This window comes from Camelus bactrianus, chromosome 16, assembly GCF_048773025.1.
Source record: "Camelus bactrianus isolate YW-2024 breed Bactrian camel chromosome 16, ASM4877302v1, whole genome shotgun sequence".
In the NCBI taxonomy this organism is placed as follows: Eukaryota; Metazoa; Chordata; class Mammalia; order Artiodactyla; family Camelidae; genus Camelus; species Camelus bactrianus.
Genome location: NC_133554.1, coordinates 53,527,740 through 53,546,685, shown reverse-complemented (window position 1 = coordinate 53,546,685; position 18,946 = coordinate 53,527,740). Strand labels below are relative to the sequence as shown.

Genomic DNA, 18,946 nt, shown 5'->3' with positions numbered 1-18,946 from the left:
GGCTGAGTGAGAGGGAGGGGACAGCCTCAGGAGACATGAGGACTAACAGGAGTCAGAATCCCTCGGCCTCAGGGCTGGGTGGGATCTTCCCATGCATCTGCTTACACCTCTTACACAGATGAGGAGACTGAGGCCCAGCAAGGATGAAGCTGCGTACCCCCTAGAGGTGAGGCCAGAGCTCCAGTATGGAGCTGCCCCCTGCCCTGGCCACAGCCCAGCCTCCCTTTCCCCAGCCCTCGCCCACCACCACAAGCTACACCAAAGGACCAGGAGGCCAGTCCCTGCAGGAGATTCCCACGTGGAGAGATGGGCACACCTCTGTCCCATTGTGTCGCTTTTAAGATATTTAAGCCTGGCTCTGTCCCAGCTCCTATCACATCATTAGCTGGAGGTTAAAGAGCTCTCCGGGGGGAAAAGAAAGACATCATTAAGGTTCCCAAGAATTGGGGCAGGAGAGCTTCGTCTTCCTACTTCCTGGGGCTCAGCAGACAGTGTGAGATTCAGCATTCGAACCCGCAAAACCAGAAGAAGGGGGCGCCCCGGCACAGCCTGGCTGAGAGGGACTGGGCTGGAGAGGCATCAGTGGGGAATGTTTATTTGAGAGCCTGTTTAAAGCTCTGTAACATTCATCTAATGGGAAAATTTGAAAAGAATTCAACTGGATTGGTCCTTGTTAAACTGTCATTAAAGATGTTTAACAGCCGTCTCGGGCACATCCCATTAAAATCCGGAGATAGACTTGACAAACTAATGGTTTTGTTTGTCATCAGGAGAATGGGTGAAAGGAGGTGCCGGCAGAGCTGGCGGGGCCAGTGCTCTGGCATCCACATCACATGGGGTCCCTGGCTTCCTGCAGTGGGAGCCAGACTGGGAGCCAACAGCCCATGTCTACACCCCGCTGCCTGGCGGCCTTTTCCCCTCTCACCCAGCCAGATGGTCCCACTCACTGATGAGCTTTGGACAGAAGGAACTGATACCCTAAGAGGAGACTGGGGGTAGATGTGAAGCCCAGAAGTCTGTTACAGGCAACCTGGGGCCTTTGACCTAAGCAGATTCAGGATTAGGTTAAGGCACTGATTTTGGACTGGTCCTGCTGATTCCTAAGTAGATCATCCATCCATCCATCCATTCATTCATTCATTCATTCCAGTGAATGAGTTTCTTTAGTTCTGGACACTCAAGGTGCAGAGATGACCCAACACAGCCATCAGTGCTGTGATGCCGGGAAAGGGTAGAATTCCGAAGGAGCTCTGGCCCCTAGCCCAGGCCTGGGGTGGGGGCAGGGAGGAGTCACCAGGATGTTCTCAGAGCCCTGGGCATGTGCTGTATTGGGGTCTGATCCCCAGCACTGACAGCGTGTTTGGGATTCTCTGCAAACCACACGTGGCTGGAGTTCAGGCAGGCAGTGAGTGGTTCTGGGAGGGGGACTGGAGGAGGGCTTCTGGCTCCCTTCTCCCATCCTCGGATCCTCAGAGCCCCTCAGCCCTGTCAGAGGAATCCTTTTCCTCTTTCCAGAGCCATCACCCTGGAGAACACCCTTGTCATCCTGTCCACGGTGGCTCCCGATGCAGGCCGCTACTACGTGCAGGCTGTTAATGACAAGAACGGGGATAACAAGACCAGCCAGCCCATCACTCTCGCCGTGGAGAGTAAGTAAGCGGCGGGGCCTGGGACCGATGTCGGAACACGCCATTAAATCTTGGGAATGGGGCTCCTGGGGGTCATTGGGAAGATGGAATGGCAGTGGAAGGGGGATGCTGGGGGAGGCTGGGGGAGGGCAGGGAGGAGCAGGAGGAGGAGGCGACCCAGCTGGAATGCAGGAGAAAGTGTGTGCGCAGAGGATTACAACCACCCCTGGGGCCCAGGTGTTGCCGGGGAGAGCCCACCAGGAGATGGAAGCTCGTTTTTAAAGACATACAGTAAGTGCTTCTACCCAACCAGCACATGAAAAGCACCACTTTGACTTGGAACCAAGCCATCCTCCCTGATGGGAGCTCAGGCTCTCTGCCCAGGCTCTTCCACCTAAAATTTCCCCTCTGCCCATCCCCAAAGTCTGCCCAGCACCCTGGAAGAGAGAGGCAAAGCCCTCCCCAGTGGCAGAGCACAGAGGGTAGCAAATTAAAAGAGTGACTCCTTGAGTTTCCTTTGTCCAGCCAGGACTGAAGGCAGGTTTCTGATCAGTGATGGAAATGCTGGGGTCAGGGTGGTTCTCCCCGGCCAGACCAGCCCCCTCCAGCCACGCTCCACCCCTGGGATAGAGAGGTGGGCAGGGGGAATCACAGAGCCCTGGGACCAGAGGCCAGAGCTTCCCGCAGCAGCCGAGCAACCATGCAGGCTGGGGGAGCCAGATGTTCACGTCTCTCCACATCTGTACAGCTGCTGCTCCCAAAGCCAGTCTCATTCATCATCCATGGTCTGGCTGGGACGCACCCGCCAGTTGCAAGATGAGGGTGCCGGCCAGCCTGGGACCTTCCCGTGTCCTTCCTCTGATTACAGCCTCTGTCATCCAGGGCCCAGAAAACCCAGAACATTCCCCAACCCTGACCACGCCGTTCCTGGGCCTTCTGAGCAGCAGCAGAACCCCTCCCCATTCCCACAGTGACTTCCTGTCCCCACACCAGGGTCCCATCTGCCTAGAGGCCTCTCTCTAGGTGCAGGGGGCAGAGTTTCATTTGGGAAACTGACCCATCAAAGTCACAAGTGTGACCTCTGTTATTGACCTGGGCCAGGGTCTCAGTCTAGTCCCAGCAGCCTGCCCCCAGCCCCTGACCTGGGGCTGCTGTTTCTATGGGAAAAGGAATTTAACCATCAGAGGGGGATATTTTTCCACACGTATTTTCCAGCAATCAGAACTCCCCGGAGTCTAATGCAATCGAGTCATTTGGTGAGAGGCCTGCTCACCGTCCAAGTCAAGGCCAGGCACCTTCCTGGGTGACTCAGTTGGCCCTGAGACAGAGGCTGGAGCCTCCTACCGTGCTCCTCCCCCGGCCTGCAGCCTCCTCCTGGCCGACTGTGGGGGTCTTCACTGTCTGCTTCATCTCAACCCCCCAAGCCCCCGGCTGGTCCCAGGGAGGCGGGCAGGGTCCCTCTGGCCCCCATGTCTGCCCAAGCCTCCCTCAGTTGTCTGTTTCTCCCATCCCATCACCCCTAACCTCCTGCTCTCACGTGGTGACCTGTACCGACTGAGAGCAGAATCAGCTGATTTTCGGCTAATTTCTCCTCCCACGAGTGACTGCACTTCAAATCCCTGTTCCTGTCGCTGACACAAATCCCCCAGCTGCCTCCCTGCCTGTGTGCCAGCCAGTCTGCTCGGAGCTGTTGCCACTTCGCCCACCCCAGCTCCGTCTCCCCTCATCCGTCTCGCCCAAGCCTCACCTCTCCCTCTGCTCCCCCTGTCACCCCTTCATCCTTCCTCTGCTCTCAGCAGCTCAGCTTCTTAGCAGCCCTCAGGGGACGCCCATGCTCTTCAGAAACAGAGAAGAAGAGAGCAAAGGCCAGTGTCCCCCAGAGTTGCCCCCTACCCAGGTGTCACCCAGGTGACCTCAGAAACTGTCCCAGCTCTTGAGAAGTTCATACCTGTGGTGGTGGTCCCACAACCAGGGATCAGAGGTGCACCGTCCAATAGAATTATAATGTGAACCACGTAAGTAATTTAAAATTTGCCAACAGCCTCACTTTTTAAGACGGAAGAAGAAATCGGCGAAATTAATTTTATTATATTTCGTTTAACCCAACATATCCAAAATGTTACCAGTTTAACATACAATCCATATAGAAAATATTGAGATACTTTTACACTGGGTTCTTTTTTTTTTTAATATTAAGTCTTCAAAATCCTGGTATATTTTACACTTAAACCACGTCTCAATTTGGATGCTGGATTTTCATCTGAAATATATGATCTGTATTTAGATTTCAAAAAATATACAGCTGGAAAGGTAGAGTGCTCTGCCCAAGTGGTCCCACACATCCTTACAAGTGTTCGAATAACTGGTTTGGGGAGCTGCTTTTAATTAAATGTAAATTAGGTGAAGTTTAATCCCATTAAATCAAAGGGACACCAGTCACACTGCAAGAGCTCGTAGCCACCTGCGCTTCTCGAGCCCCCCAGGTTGGATGGGGCAGGTCAGCCCTGGGCTCGTGGGTGGCCGGAAGCCTGCCCCGCCACCCAGTCACGTGGTCTCTGAGCCACGGTTTCCTCATCTGTAAGGTGGTGCCTGTGGCAAAGCGTGGCTGGGGTGATTCAGTGAGGTGACTTGGGGAGAATGGATCACATTTGCCTGTTACCAGAATCGCTCTGGGTGGGGGAGGGTGTAGCTCAAGTGGTAGAGCATATGCTTAGCATGCATGAGGCCCTGGGTTCAATCCCCAATAAAAATAGATAATAAACAAACCTAATTACCTCCCCCCACCAAAAAAAAAAAAAAAAAAAAAAAAGAATCGTCCTGGGGCAGCAGGACCCAACTTTGCCCCTGTGGGGAGGTCCCTAGTCTTCCTCTCGCCCCAGGCCCCGTCCACGTCACGAGCTCACATGTAAGATGCCCGTCCTCCTTGCTCTGGTTTGTATGTGATGTTCCTGCTAGACTTTGGGGACCCAATTCATCCCACGGCCCAGATCATGGGTCGAACGACACAGGCATCCTGCATCCCGTGCCTGAGCAGGGCCAGGCTGTCCCCCTCACCCTCGCCAGAGACCAGGGGTCCGCACAATCTTCCCCAGCAGAGAGCACCTGTCAGTAAGGTGTGCCTGCTGAGGGTGGGTCTGTGACACCCCAGTCCCCCCCAAGCTGCTCTCTCTGCCTTCACATCACACCGAGAGCCTGCTTCCATCGCCCCTGTGCGCTAAGCTCCGTGGTTACAGTGGTCCCTGGATGCAGGCCGTCCTTACTATCCACAAGTTACAGGTGAGGGAGCAGAGGCCAAAGAGGTGAAGCAGTTTGCTTCCTACTGACATTCGCTAATGATGCACAAGCTGGAGAATGGGACCAGGTTTCCCTGGCTGCAAAACTCACCCTATTAATGTCTCGGGAGGAAACAAACCTTCCTTTCGGCTGCCATCCACTGAGAGGCACCCTGTTGTCTGCTTGCTTCAACTCTCCAGAAACCATCCAAACATACTCCTCACCACCCTCCTGGCCTCTGCCTCCCAATCCCATCTGTCAACCTCTCCATTACCAGGCACCCACCCCGGGCCAACTTCCAGCCCACTGTCCAGCCTGTAAATTCTTAGCGATCTGCCTCTGATCTAACCTCTCCCAATCAAATCTGCCTCTTCTCCCCCTAGCAGGGTTGGAAGTGGGTTTCATCTCATACACCAGCTCTGGTCCATTGTTGGCACTGTGTCAAGAAGGATTCTGAGGACACATCTGGGCTCAGCCAGGAAAAGCTCTGTAACCAGTCCGCACTCTCTCCTAGAGGCCAAGGAAAGTGGGGTGGGGAAGGGGCAGCAGGTGGGCCAGGCTCTGCCACATCTGCTCTGTGGCTGTCCCCCGCACCCCGCCCTGTGCTCTGAGGGCCACCCAGCGCAGCACCCACATTTATCTCCAGCTCCTCTCGTTTGTCTCTCCCTCACTCACACAGTGCTCCTTTTCTGGAATGCTCTTCCTTCCAGCTTCTCTGCGTTCCACTCACGTTCCCCCATCTCCTGAGTCCCCAGGGAGCACTGAGGCTCTGCCTCATCTCCTGTAGCACGTGTGTCCTCTGTCCCTCCATCAGGAGGCCCCGGAGTGTCTGTGACTTCACCTCCTGGTACCTCTGGGTCCATGACTTGGTCCACGGCAGGTCGAGGGTTGGGGGAAGAAGCAAGGATGCCCCTCCCCGTACAGCACAGGCAGGCAGATCCCCAAGGAGGGACTGTCATCTATTGAGCACCTACTGTGTGCCAGGTACTCTGCTCTGAGCACCTACTATGTGCTGGGCACTCTGCTCTCATCCCAGAGCATCTTAGCCGCCCCCACCAGGACCTCCTTCCAAGCACCTGTCACATGCGTCTTTAATCTGCTACACATCTAAGCTGGGTATCTGACTGCCTCCCACACTGTGCACACCGTGAGGACGTCCCCTGCCCATCTCACTTGGTAGGGTCTTTCTGGTGCCTGGCATGCAGCCCAGCAGGTACTGAGCCCTTGTCCCAAAAAGACTCGTCGAGTCAGGGGCCGAACCCACACAACCCTGAGAAGCAGTGATTTTTATCCCTATTTTGCTGCTGAGAAAACTGAGACTCGGGGGGATGAAGTGACCAGCGAGAGTCACACCCAGGACGCCTGGGGCAGAGCCAGGATTTGAATCAGCTCTTCCTGACCCTCAGACTGTGGCCGGGGCCCCTCCCCTCGAGCCCCGAAAGCTGCCACCTGGACCTGGGCAGGACCCCATGGTCCTTGATGGGTGGCAGTCTCCCCTCCACCCCTCCCAAAGCCAACAAGCCAGCCCCGAGCCCCAGGGACAGCCCTCATATTTTTAAACTCCGAGGGCTCTGTTTACCCGGCTACACCGTGGGGCTCTAACTGTCTGTCTCCTCCTCGTGTCCCATTAATCTGGGCCGTGGTACCTACGCACCCCGGCATGTCATAAACCACGCGGAGCACACTTTTATGGGTTCAGCCATATCAGCAGCTTTCAATCCGATCGCTCTTCACGGCCGCCTACATGAGGCTTTTATATTGTTGCAATTATTTTGCTTTATATGCTTCCTTTCTTCCCCCCTTCATTTTACTTTATTTTTTACATTGTATTCCCGTTCGACCTGGGCCTTTTCCAGCGAGGCCTGGAGGCCCGGCGGGAACCAGGGGGCAGCAGCGGGGCTCTGCGTGACTTCCCCATAAAGGACGTCCTCTCGCGGCTGCCCCGGGGCCGAGCGCGCCGTCGTGGCCCGCCACCTACGGAGCCTCCTGGAAAGGGGCCAACTGGATGGATTTGTCGTGAGAGCAAAAGTCCTTGTGGTTGTATTTTCGGGAGCCGTGGAGCAGGTGTACAGAGATTGTTGGAGTTTCTGCCAATATCGGGCAAAGCTAAGAACCCGGCCGCTCCTTAGAGAACTTAAAAAACAGAAAAGGCAACACTCCTGCCTCTTTTAGGAGAGTTAGGGATATCATCTTGTTTTAGTGAAACCAAATCCTGATAAGTTCTCTTTCATTTTAATCATTACACAATGACAGCTGTAGTCCCAGTGTGCTGGTCCACCTAACAGATGTCTTTGGGCACCAACTGTGTGCCCTGTGATACGGTGTTTGTGCTGGAGAGGTCGAGGTGGGCAGAACTTTCTTAGCGCGAGCTGCTGTAACAGAACCCCACGGACTGTGGGGCTTAAACACGGACATTTACTTCTCACAGTTCTGGAAGTCCGAGAGCAAGATACTAGCATGGGTGGTTTGGGCCCAAGGCTCTCTTCCTGGCTTGCAGACGGCTACCGCCTTGCTGTGTCCTCACGTGGCAGAGAGACAGTGCTGAGGCCTCGTCCTCATCTTATCAGGGCGCTAACCCTGTTGGATTAGGGCCCCACCCTTAGGACCTCAGTGAACCCACTTACCTCTTAAAGACCCCATCCCAGAGAACCCAGGAGTTAAGGCTTCAGTTGGTGAATGTGGGGGGAGGGGTGGGAAGGGGACAGAATTCAGTCCAAAGCAAAGACAAAAGAGGCTCCTGCCTCAGGGAGTATATTCATTTCCCAAGATTGCCTTAACAAAGGACCGCAAACCAAAATTTATTCTCCCACAGCTCTGGAGGCCAGAATTCTGAATTCAAGGTGTCAGCAGGCCCACGCTCTCTCTGATGGCTCTAGGGGAGGGTCCTTTCCTGCCTCTCTGAGCCTCTGGTGGTGGCTGGCAATCCCTGGTGTCCCTTACTTGTAATTCATTACTCCAGTCTCTGCCTCCGTCTTCACCTGGCCTTCTCCCCCCGTGTCTGTGTCTACATTTCCATCTTCTTATAAGGACACATCATGTTGGACTTTGCACCCACCTGCATGCAGTAGGAATTCATCTTAACTTGATTACACTTGCAAAGCTCTTATTTCCAAATAAGGTGACATTCACAGCTGTAATGGACATGAATTTGCGAGACACTGTTTAACCCAATATAGGAGTTTGTGTTCTGGTGGAAGAGGTGGAAAATGAAGGAGTAAGGCAACAGGATACATGCAGGTGGAAGGAAGGACTTTGAAGGCAAAAAACCAGGACACAGGGATGTGGAGGAGGACATGGCTGTGTTACAGGAGGAGCTGGGGAGGCCTTGAGGTCTCCGGTGGGCTCTCCCTGGACACTGTGTGGAGACACATCAGCAAAGGAGGAGGAGAGGTGGGAGGGTCCCTAGGGTCAGGGCCTGGAGGTTCGGCTCTGGGGCGACTTGGACAGTTGCCCCACGGCCACCTGCCCCTTCCATGAGACAAAGGCCCCCTGTGGCATCAGCCTCCAGTGGGGCAGGGGCACAGATGGGATTTCCGACCTCTGTTCCCAGCTAATGCCCGTCCTTTCCCCAGACGTAGGGGGCCCTGCAGACCCCATCGCTCCAACCATCATCATCCCTCCCAAGAACACCAGCGTGGTGGCTGGGACCTCGGAGGTGACCATGGAGTGTGTGGCCAACGCCAGGTGGGTAGTGCCTCCCCTGCCCACTCTAACTCGGCTCTGAGGAGACCAGTCGGAACTCAGAAAGGTGCAGGAATACCCCGTGAGGACCCGTGAAAGACGATGGGGTGTTTAGACTGGAGGAGGGGTGATGGGTGGGCAGGTAGCAACTGTCAGAGGGAGGCAGGCAGGGCTGGCTCGTTCTCTGTGTCCCAAGAGGAGGGACCAACTTCGAATGGAAGTTACAAGGCATCAAATCTCAGCCCAGGATATTTGGGGCAGGTGGGGGATCTGCTGACTCCCACATTCAGAGCAGCCTGGAGAGGGGCCAGTTGCCTCCATCAGCACTGCCCTCCTTGCACAGAGACGTGGGCAAGAGAGAGGTGGCCCGGGGAGACAGTTCACGTGATGGACTTGCAGGAGGGCAGACCTGGGGTCAGGTGCCAATGTGGCCCCTTCTGAGCCGTTTACAACCCTCACTTCTCTCACACAAGAAACAACTAAATAATTACTGCACTTTATCATGTGTGGACACTGTACTAAGTGCCCTCCCACAAAACCTGCTTTCTCCCAATAAATACCCAGCATAGGTGTCACTACCCTGAAGCCCAGAGAGGGCAAGCAACCTACCCAAGGTCACCCAGCTGGCCGATAGCACGAGGCCTATGCTCACTGCTGTGCTCTGGGCCTCAGCGTCCTCAGCTGTAAATGAGAATAATCTAGGACCTGCCTCAGTGGTGAGACATGTTAGGTAGGATGCTGAGCCTGGCCTGACCCGACACCTCTGAAGTGCTCCCGAGAGATGATCCGACGTGATCGGGTGGGTAGTGAGACCAGTGACCCCGAGGTCACCTCCAGCTGAAGATTCCCGGGGACCATGTCCCTGTAGCAGCATTTTTAAAGGTGCACTTCTCAGAACCTGAGTCTCTCACCAGGATGGGAAAGGCCACCAGGATGCAGCAGAGCACATTAAGGGCACAGAGAAGGGGGAGGGCATAGCTCAAGTGGTGGAGTGCATGCTTGGCATGCAGGAGGTCCTGGGTTCAATCCCCAGCACCTCCTCTAAAAATAAATAAACCTCATTACTTCCCTCACGCCCACGAAAATAAAATAATAAATAAAACACGTTTTCAAAGGGGCATAAAGAAGACCTAACGTTCGCACCAGGTTGCCCAGACTCACCCAATCACGGAACCCCTGTTTCAGGGGACCCCCATGGAACTAGCATGGACCCCACTCGGGCAGATCCGCCCTTGGGAATCCACCAGGGGCCTAGACAAGAGAGCCGGGCAGACCCAATCCTGGGGTCCCTGGGGTGTCAGGGTCAGTGATGAGGGAAAGGGGCCAACTCGCACCCTCACCCCTCTCTCGAAGCTGGGGGTGGGGACCCGTCTGCCTCTGTTTCCCCATCTCCAAGCTTTGGCTGTTGCTCTCAGTGTCTCCTTGTGGAGAAACAATTCTCTCAAGTTTCTCCTCACTGTTAACACTTTCTATCCCCTGATTTACATCTGGATGGGGCACGCACGGAGAAGAGCAGAGCAGAGAGATGCTGGACAAGGCTGCTTCCTGCTCTCGGGAGTCCTGGGACATGAGTTACCACTGGGGCTGGGTCCTGTCCCAAGGACTCCCCCGGCGTGAATACACCCACCCTCACCACAACCCCCGGGTGGGCACAGTTGCCCCCATTTTACAGACAAGGAAACTGAGGCCCAAAGCACTAAAGGACTAGCCTGACTACTTGCACCTCTAAAGTGTCAGGGGCCCGGGCAAAACTCCTCACCACGCCCTGCCCTGCTTCTGGGGCCTCTGGAAGTCCCTGTGGCTGAATGCCTGCCTCCCTCACCCCTGCAGGCCTCTGATCAAGCTGCACATCATTTGGAGGAAGGATGGGGCACTGCTGTCAGGCGGCATCAGTGACTACAACCGCCGGCTCACCATCCCCAACCCCACGGGCAGCGACGCCGGCTACTACGAGTGTGAGGCCGTCCTGCGCAGCAGCAGCGTCCCCTCTGTTGTCCGTGGAGCCTACCTGTCTGTGCTGGGTGAGACGGGCTGGGGCAGCTGTGGTTCCCGCAAGGGTAGGGACAGCATGGCTGCAGCCTACGTAAGGGGTACCCTGACAGTGGCTATATCAACAGGAGCATGGCTCTGATCCCCTCCCCTGGCCCTTCCTTCCTCCTGCAGAGCCACCCCAGTTTGTCAAGGAGCCAGAGAGACACATCACTGCGGAGATGGAGAAAGTGGTGGACGTTCCCTGTCGGGCCAAAGGTAACATGGTGGCGTGGATGGAGAAGGGGGGCAAGTATTCCCAGAACTTCAGCCTCTCCTGTCCCTGACACGGACTTTTCTAAATTCCATCTCCTTCTCCGGGCATGATCACTGAGCAGAGAGTCAGTCTGGCTGTAAGCAGACACCCCAGGAAACAAACAGGCCAAATTACCGTAATCTCGGGGCTGGAAATCAACCCCGTGTTACCATAACTCGAGGGTAACAAATGAATCCAAATTACCGTAATTTCAGGATAGGTGACAGACCCAAATGGCCCATAATTTGAGAGTTGTAGACAATGCCAAATTACCGTAATGTCAGAACTGCTGGAACTTGGGTGCATCTCTGCCTGGTTTCTGGGCCATTTTGCTTCGCCTCTCCCACCATTTCTGCTTAAGCCTCCCTTGTTAGAGTTCCTGGAGAATTTCTACTTTCCCCATCCTCACCCTCCGTCCTTCTGGTTCAGCTGAGCTAAAAGGCACCCCGAAACCAGGGTGAAGCCTGGGACAATGGGACGACAGGGGAGAGCACGCAGGACAGGGGATGGTCTAATGTTGAGCACGGAGGAAAATACAGCCCTGGCAGGAAGGAGGGTCCAGCGGAGGGGATAATGACTCCCGTTCCGAGATCACACAAGGGGAAGACAGAAATCCATTCACGTACGGAACAAACGTTTTTGGAGGGCTTAACCGCATGCCAACATTATTCTCAGGGCTGGAGAGACACAGAACGAACCAAACAGCAAAATCCCTGCTATGACAGAACTTAGGTTCTCACCAGGGAGGCAGACAAACCGATAAACAAATAAAGATACCTGACTTCGTTTCATCTGAAATGCCATGGGTTGTAAGGAGCCCCATTATTTTATGCGGCACTAAGAAAGAAAAAAGGCTGCCAATTAAATTATGACATGCTGTCGATTGTAAGACGCCCTGATCTCAGAGACGTTACAACGTGAAAAAATGTGCCGCCTGGAGTGAACGAAACACGGTGTGATCGGATATCAGGGTTGAAAGGGACCAGGAAGGAAAACTACAAGCAGACTTGGGGGGCACAGAGCCATGGGGTGGTCTTTCGAGTGGGGTTTGGGTTGCTTCTCTGGGGAAGTCACATTTGAGCAGAGACCTAGTGGGAGAGAGGGGAGGGCCAGGGGTCAAGCCGGGGCTCTGTGGTCACGTGGCTTTAGGAAAATCCAGTTGGAGGTTCCCAGACCGCACAAAAGACTGCTAAATGTTGCAGAAAAATGTATGTTATATATAACATTTGTTCAATCCAGCAAATCCAAGTTAAGCTAATCCCCGGATCTTGTCAGTTTTCTTGGAGCGCCTGCTATATAAGAATTTGAGAATTGCCACTTTCAGAACATCCTCCTCTCCCAAGACCAGGAGTGGCACCTCTGAGAAGGGTCTGGAAACCAAGACACAGCAGGGACCCCCGCCTCGAGGACCTGCAGCCCCAGCCCCCGCCTGAGCGCCCCTCAGAGGCGGCTGACGGCGCTGCTTCTCTCCCCCAGGGGTGCCGCCACCCTCCATCACCTGGTACAAGGACGCAGCCGTGGTGGAGGTGGAGAGGCTGAGCCGCTTCCGGCAGCGCGGCGACGGGGGCCTGCAGATCAGCGGGCTGGTGCCCGACGACACGGGCATGTTCCAGTGCTTCGCCCACAACGCGGCTGGCGAGGTGCAGACCTCCACCTACCTGGCCGTCACAAGTGAGTCGGCCTTTCCTGCCCGGCCCGAGTCCCTCCCACCCAGGACGCACTTTCCTCCGAGCCAGGGACCTCTGCATGATGTGGAGACAGGATCCCAGAAGGCTGTCCCTCAGAGCCAGGTGGCCCAGCCTGTGACCCCACTGTTTCCGCAGTCTGCACTGTTTTTTCTTTTACAAAATAGAGGCTTGATTTCATGTTTAATGAAGGATGAGTCGCATCTACCTTGACCTGGAGGGTGTGAGTTGCCCCCAGGGGCACTCCATTTCCCCCAGATGGAGGCTTAAGAAGCAAGGTTGGGCAGGACGGGTGTCACCTGGGTCCTTTCACGGAGCAGGGGGTGAGGGGAGCCCTCGTGGGCCTTCCGGGCTTCTTCCTGATGCTGGGGCCCTGTCAGAACACCTGCATTCTTTCCTACAGAGGGACCCACACCAGCGGGAGTGGCAGGGCAGGACGAGGACCTGGCCCTCTGACTGTGGGGGGGTCCTCCTGGGATGTGGCTAAGAGGTCCCTCTGTCTCCATTTGCAGGCATCGCCCCCAACATCACCAGGGGCCCCCTGGACAGCACAGTGATCGATGGCATGTCAGTGGTGCTGGCTTGTGAGACTTCGGGGGCGCCTCGGCCAGCCATCACTTGGCAGAAAGGTAGGTGGTGCTGATCTGCTTTGGATAGTGTGGCCATGGGACAAAGTCTAGGGCAGTCCTAGAGCTTAGTTCTGGAAACCAGCCAGGTTGGGTTTCCCATGTACAGTTGAGGAGGTTGTGCACTGCACAACCCAAGAGGGGCTCTTTCACAACATGGGATGTACCACATGACGCCTGACTGGGCTCAAGGCCCAGCTCTGCCTCTTGTGAGACCTGTGACCTTGGGCGAATTATTTACTCACGCTGAGCCTCAAGGTCCCCATCTGTAAACCGGGGAACTCCACAGATAATAGCTGTTTGATGCAATATCGCGGTGGTGGTTGTTAGACAGGGAGGAGTCTGTACCTCCTCCCCAGGCAGCTCAGAGGGCTCCAGACTCCAAGCTGTCCACCCAGCCCAGCCACCATGACCCTGTGTGCCTTCTCCACCACTCTGTGTAGTGCATTCACCTTCACAACCTCCCGTGGACATACACACACATCTGTACACGCAGTCACTCCCTGACACCCCCAAGCCTCTGCTCAGGTGAACCTTCTCCACCAGACTCACCCAGCCCCCAGCCCCCAGGCCCTCTCCACCGCCCCTCCCTGCTTTATCTTCCCACCTGCTAACCTACAAAATCATCTGCGTATTCATTTTGCTTATTCCCTGCCCCCTCAACCCCCACCACCAAGTCAGGGCTGTCGGTTTGGTCCGCTGCTGTCTCCCCAAGGCCTAGGACAGAGGCGGACCCATAGTAGTTGCTCAGTCAATGTTTGGGGAGCAAACATAGGGCGCCCCCAGGCGCATGCCAGACCCGGAAATAAACACAACCACGCAACACACTCCCTCGTTCAACGCGCCTGCGCACGTGTGCACAGACATGCTCACCCACAGCTTCCACATGGAGAGTCCCCTCTGTCGAGGCGGGGGATTTTCTTTAAAATAGGTACAATCACAAAAATTTGCACTGTCAGACTCACTCGTGCACAAGGCACATCTCTCCCCTTCCCCCCTCTCTCTTTCCAAGCACTGGGCCTCCCCAGGTCCCACTGCAGAGGGAGGTCTGTCCTGATCACCCGACTAGGGCTGCCCCCACCCTATGTGTCTCCCTCCACTCCACCCCCACTCCTTGCTGCTCCCACCCGTCACTTTCCTCCACTCCCCTGAAGGTGACTCTAGAAGCGTCCTTCCTTCTGCAGATGCCCGTCACCACCTTGTCAGAGCCGTCTGTCCCCTCCCCCGCCCCCAGCCCAGGTGCCAGCTGCCTCCGAGGGCTGTGCCAGGCTGCTCAGGAGACAGTCCTGGCCTTCTCTGGTGAAGGGCAGACAGCGTGGAGGGCGGAGAGACATCGGGAGACCCAGCTCTGGCCGCCCGCTCTGTGACCGTGGGCCCTTGTGTCTATCACCAAGTCAGGAACCATCCTGGTCCTTACCCCCAACTTCCCGCCCCTCAAGCTCCTTCCAGCCTTTTTAAATCTGGGAGCCAGCCTGAGATCACCCTGCCCCAGAAAGGCCGGGGAAGGGTGGGAGTGCAGTCTGGGCATGGAGCAGTGTCCCGGTGCCCGGAGGGCTGCCTGGGCGGCCCCGGGGCAGCAGCCTAAGCCCACCCCGTGTCCCCCAGGGGAGCGCATCCTGGCCAGCGGCTCCGTCCAGCTGCCCCGCTTCACACTCCTGGAATCCGGCAGCCTGCTCGTCAGCCCCACGCACATCTCCGACGCCGGCACCTACACCTGTTTGGCGACCAACTCTCGGGGGGTCGATGAAGCCTCGGCCGACTTGGTCGTGTGGGGTGAGTGTGCAGGGGGAGCAGCAGTGCTTTACATGCCCGTGGGGGAGGGGGCCGCCAGCAGAGCCCACCTCACCGCACGTCTGAGCATCTGTCCGACCGCCTGGGTGCTTCTTCTAAGAAAGACCTGGACCAGTTTTGCAGAGGAGAGGGAGCAGGTGGATGGCCCCCGGGGGATGCCCCGTGTGCAAGGCTCTTGCCGTGCTTGGCCGAGCTGAGAGAAACAGTGGGGACGGACAGCTGTCTTCACAGACTTCAGGGCAAGGATCAGCACACTTTTCTCTGTAAAGGACCAGATAGGAAATACTTTAGGCTTTGTGAGCCAGACAGGCTCTGTCACAGCTCAGCTGACTCTCCTATTGGGTGGAGAAAGCAGCCCGTAGGCCCTGCTTAACCCAGTGGGCGTGGCTGTGTTCCAAAACGAATGAGTTTGCCCGAACGGGCCACCGAGGGACTTGACCCCTGGGCTGTGGTCTGCTGACTGCTGCTCTGAAGGAATTTCTCAAGCCCCTCTGCCCTCAGACTGTACCCTTTGGGATCTGGCACCACACGTAGGTGTGGGCCACCATCTAGGCTGAGCGCCCGGGCCCTGGTGGGTGATGTGTTAGACCCAGAGTCAAAGGACTCTATTTTTACTCTGGCTGGACCACTAATGTGCTGGGATTACAGCCCCAATCAGCCTCAGATTTCCACTTCTTCATCCCTCTCGGGGGTTTGTGGGAGCAAAATTAAAAGACTCTTCTCCCCATTGCTATGAACTTGGCTTCCAAAAATGTAGGTACTGTGGAAGGAAGTTGTTTTTAACTTTCTGGGACATTCACAATGATGGACCAGTCCACGGGCCCCGTCTGCCTTCAATCCACCCATAGAATTCAACCACACGGCCCGGTTCACCTGGAGGACCCCCCCCCCCCATCCTCCACACCTGCATCTCAGCTGTCACTCTGGAACCCACACCCCTTCCCACCACGCTGTCTCCCTGCTGTCTTTCAGCCCGGACCCGCATCACCAAGCCCCCCCAGGACCAGAGTGTCATCAAAGGCACCCAGGCCTCCATGGTGTGCGGAGTGACCCATGACCCCCGAGTGGCCATCAGGTACTCCCTCTGCTGTGGCCCCTGGGAGGTGAAAGCGGAGGGGGGCAGCCTTAGAGGTAGCTGGTTGCTGGGCAGGTGTTCACACCAAGGAGGCAGGTGTCACCTGTGGAGACGCGGAACACTCTTGAGGGACCACTTACAGAGCTGGTGCGGGGCTGAGATGTAGGGGACACTGAGTATATGCCCGGGGGACTGAGCCAGCTTGAATTGAATTGAGCAGTGTCTGAGGGGAGAGGGGAAGGGGATGGAATGTGGAGAAACGGAGGCAAGAAGGGAAGGAAGGAGAAAGAGACGTCTGTTTGGGGAGAGATGGAGGCTCCGAGTTAGAGACCCCACTGCTAGCACTGCCCCCCCAAGTCTTAGACTGTCTGCCCACCAAGTGGACGGCAGAGGGGTCTGGGTCAACAGGTGTGGGAGCAGTGACAGGCTGGGACAGGAGAGGGCCCTGAAGGGACCATCAAAGGGACACATGTGAGGGGCAAGGGACCAACTGAGCCCCCCCACCCAGCACCCTCCGGGGGAGCCCAGACCTCCGCCAGCTGCTTGGCCTGGAGGGAACCAGGTCCAACTGTGTCAGCCACTGGACAGAAGCAGCCAACAAAGGCATCAAAGCTGGGCTCCCTCCCAAGTTTGGGATGAGGACACTTCCTGGGCCAAGCCTGGGAAAGACTTCTGGAACTAAAACCAGGAGAAAATTGGCCCTCCAGGCTCTCCCTTAAGCTCTGGATGCTGAGTGAAAACCTTCCCTGCTTCCTTAGAAATGAATATTCCCTCCGTGTTGCTTCTCTATTTTATGGGCAACTTCACTGCCGAAGCAACTGGCATGGAGGCTGGAAGGACCCAGCACTGATGCCACTCGGAGTGACGGCCCCTCCGCAACCGAGGCAGTTGCGTCCTGGGGCGCCACCTGGTGGTCACCAGGTATATGACAGCCTGTATGGCCACGCCATAGGGGACCCTGGAAGCCAAGGTTGGCATCAAGGGTACTAGACTTTTACACCAACACCCATCCTCAGAGGACCCCTCTCAGGCCCAGTTTAAGAAACACTTCTTTAAACATTAAACATTGGCCTTTTAGGGCAATCATGTGGTGCCAGCACCAATGCAAACATAAGCCTTCAAATCACGTAGATGTAGTTAGAACATGGTCCACAGATAATCCACACTATCCTTATTCCAGGGTTTATTAGATTTTTGTTAAAAAAAATTTAATATACCAACTGTAAAATGTCTTCTGGGAGAACCCACACAGTCCCCCCATAGAATACTCCTGTGGGTCTCAGACCCATATGTAAATAGTGGCTATAATTTTAGCATCCATTAATTGAAAATTTTCATAGTAACAAAAAGCTATATTAATTCAGTAAAACTTTAAAATAAATTGGCGGCAGAGGGTATAGCTCAGTGGGAGAGTGTGAGCTTAGCAGGCGTGTGGTGCTGGATTCAATCCCCAGCACCTCCATTAAATAAATCAATCAATCTGATTCCCTCCCCCAAAATAAATAAATAATAATTTTTTTTAATTCTTAAATAAGTTATAAAATAAATTGGTATTTTATTTATAAAAATGTTATTTACTAATACTTGGGAAATACCTGCACATTTTATTCATTCTCGAGACAAGTCTTGTGAACAGAGAGAAGCAGGGACCTCCTGCGATATATCTGCAGGCCCACGTCACAGGATCCCCAGTGAACTGGAGAAGGGAAATCACTGTTCCAGTTTACTAGGGGGTCCTTGCCTCAGAGTGGTATTACCCATCTAGGACCATCTTTTTTAGAGGAGGGAGAGAACAGAATGGGTCCCTCCTCCCTCCTACATCGGCAGAATCTGTGGCCACGGCCAGCCCCGCATCTCCCACCTCGGCCTGTCTTCCATCACTTGGGGGAGGGGAGCTTCCCTGCACCCCCCACCTTTTTGAGGTGAGTCTTAGGGGCAGGGTGGGCCCCAGAATTAGGTATTTTTGAGAAATCCCAGAGGTGATTTTGCTGTGTTGGCAGGATTGAAATCCCTGCTCCAGCTTCAGGAAACATACCAGGGGTTCCCTGAGCAGGCAGGCTAGAAAGGATGCGAACAACCGAATCAGACAAAAGTGACGGCCACTTAACAACCTTGGTTCCTCATCCTCAGACCAAAGCCAGGGTCCAGGGGAGGCAGCCTGGGCAGGTGCAGGTACCCTCAGGAAAAGCCTCCAGAATAACTCCAGAAGAAAACACTTCTGTTTGGTATCTGAACCCAGATCTAGACTGAATCTGAACAGTTCACTTTTAATGGTATTATTAATATTAACCTATATTGTTAGTGTTTTTCTTCTTATACAGCTACTAGACCTCCCTTAGAGGAGAACATAGAAAATGCCAGGAAGCCAAGGACAGTGGGGAGGGCTAGAGAGACAAGGAGAAGAGCAGACTGATCTGTGTTTCCTTCAACTAGAGGTAGTAATATCTGAGTGCCATTTTAAAAAGAAAACCTAGAAACACGACTGTTTTTAAATCTGCTTTTCCCCTAAGAACCTACGGTGAAACTCTTCCTCTGCCAATAAATAATTTTGCATAAATTCAATTGTATGAATCTCCAGTCATCCGTTGTGTGGATGCCACATAATTTGTGTCACCAGTTCCCTAATGCTGGCTGTTTGGATTGTTTCTAAATTTTTGCTAATATTAAGAAATGTCATTCAGCTTGTCCTTATAACTAAATATTTCCCCACATCTTTGATTCCCTGAGGAATAGCTAATATTATTTAAAGCTGAGAGGACGCCTGGAAACCATTCATCAAAATTGTTTACTAGCCAGCTGTATCATTACAGATTATTTGGGGAAATTTTTACCTTAAGTTAAATGTACTGATGGGTTTTTTTTTTTTAAGATTTCATTATGGAAATTTTTAAACATACCCCAAA

At 54.6% G+C, this 18,946-nt stretch overlaps 1 protein-coding gene across 2 annotated transcripts in view; it reads left to right on the top strand.

Moving 5' to 3' along the window:
* The window catches only part of SDK2 (sidekick cell adhesion molecule 2), a 250,446-nt gene that overhangs the window by 157,806 nt on the left and 73,694 nt on the right, over nucleotides 1–18,946 (top strand). For both annotated transcript variants that reach the window (XM_074343607.1, XM_074343606.1), the window contains exons 5-12: nucleotides 1,516–1,649; nucleotides 8,474–8,585; nucleotides 10,413–10,603; nucleotides 10,746–10,829; nucleotides 12,343–12,537; nucleotides 13,064–13,180; nucleotides 14,783–14,950; nucleotides 15,941–16,043. In XM_074343607.1, coding sequence (XP_074199708.1) covers nucleotides 1,516–1,649; nucleotides 8,474–8,585; nucleotides 10,413–10,603; nucleotides 10,746–10,829; nucleotides 12,343–12,537; nucleotides 13,064–13,180; nucleotides 14,783–14,950; nucleotides 15,941–16,043 — 1,104 coding nt within the window. The remainder of the gene's footprint in view (nucleotides 1–1,515; nucleotides 1,650–8,473; nucleotides 8,586–10,412; nucleotides 10,604–10,745; nucleotides 10,830–12,342; nucleotides 12,538–13,063; nucleotides 13,181–14,782; nucleotides 14,951–15,940; nucleotides 16,044–18,946) is intronic.